The sequence below is a fragment of the Gavialis gangeticus genome, unplaced genomic scaffold (assembly GCF_001723915.1).
Source record: "Gavialis gangeticus isolate Ggan-Ray unplaced genomic scaffold, GavGan_comp1, whole genome shotgun sequence".
In the NCBI taxonomy this organism is placed as follows: Eukaryota; Metazoa; Chordata; order Crocodylia; family Gavialidae; genus Gavialis; species Gavialis gangeticus.
The window spans coordinates 38,483,014-38,484,297 of NW_017729004.1; the positions used below are offsets into that span (position 1 = coordinate 38,483,014).

Below are 1,284 nucleotides of genomic sequence, written 5' to 3' on the forward strand. Positions count from 1 at the left end.
AGTTACGGCTCGTGCCCGGTGTCAGCTCCGAGCCGTTTGTCGCGCGGGGAGGCTGCAGCCCTGCAACGAGCTCGTCGCGCCGCTGGGCCGGAGCTCGCGGCTCGCGTGGGAATAGGTCTCGGCAGCACATGCCCACCCGGGGCTGGGGGACGTGCCGGAGCAGGGGGGCCCGCTAGACATGCACTCGTTGGCGAGAATTTCCCGAATTAAAAAAAAAAGCATAAAAATAGCGATCATATTCCGGGGCTTCGAGTCGCTCTAGCAAAAGGTCGCTATTGCCCGCGTCCTTGGGCAGAGCAGCCCGGGGGACGAAGCTGTGCAGGTATTTTTTTTCAATCCTGACGTTATAAAATGTTTCCTCTTCACAGCCCCGGGCAGCGCCATCTGCGCTAAGCGCGGGGACGAGATCGCGAGGAGCCGGCCCGAGCCCGGGGGCTGCGCTGCCAGCGCCTCCGCCGGCCTCTGCTCCTGGCCCGGCCAGCCGGGATTAGCCCGGGCGTGAGAAGGGCCCCGCGGAGCACACGCGCGAGGGGAGGCTCGGTACCTGTTGAGTGTAAAAATGCATAATTAACATCCGCTTTGGGGCAGCTGCAGGGCTTGCTGTTGCAGGTGCAGGCCGGCCTCTTCTCCTCCGAGCCCGGGTCCTCCTTTGCTCCGGTTTCCATGGGCTTTTCCGCATCCCCATAGAGTAAAGCTAACGAGGAGACAAAAGAGGAAGGCGAAATGCGGCGCGTGTCAAACGCAGCCCCGAGCCCGCGGCCCCGATGCTCCCTTTGTGCCCGCGCGCACGGGCTCTCCGGTCCCGCGGCCGGCGACGGTTTCTCTCTTTTTAATGCCTAAATATTTTGGGGGGGTTTTTTGGAAAAAGCCGCTACTGGCCACAGCCAGCTCCTTCCTTACCACAGAGTTTGGTTCCGATTCCTCCTGTGAACTTCTGGGCCGCCTGGCACCAGGCTCTGGCTGCAAAACAAGAGAAATGAAGCGGCGCGGCGCGGGGCGTGCGGCCTGCCCGGGGCTGCAGCTCCAGGAGAACAAAGAAAGGCAACGTGCACAGCAGCGGCCTCGAGGCCTTTCCCCTCCCCTCGCCCCCCACCCCGGGGAAGGCCCCCCCCGCGCCGGCCCGCAGGGACAAGCCCCCTCGGGGGGACTCGTGGCCAGGAGGGCTCCTGGTAGTGGAGGAGCCCGAGGCACCGTTCAGCTGCGCCTGGGTGGCGCCGATGCGCGGCGAGGCGCGAGGTGAGCGGGCAGGGCTCGGAGCCCCGCGCCGGGGGAGTTTCCCGCCGG

The 1,284-nt window shown here is 65.3% G+C and overlaps 1 protein-coding gene across 1 annotated transcript in view; it reads right to left on the reverse strand.

Annotated features, from left to right (window-relative positions):
* Positions 1 to 1,284, reverse strand: part of LOC109291093 (glutamate decarboxylase 2-like) — a 3,609-nt gene that overhangs the window by 832 nt on the left and 1,493 nt on the right. Inside the window, exons 2-3 of the mRNA XM_019507954.1 lie at positions 901 to 1,005; positions 545 to 694 (exon numbers count right to left, since the gene is read on the reverse strand). Of these exons, the coding sequence (XP_019363499.1) occupies positions 545 to 694; positions 901 to 1,005 (255 nt within the window). The remainder of the gene's footprint in view (positions 1 to 544; positions 695 to 900; positions 1,006 to 1,284) is intronic.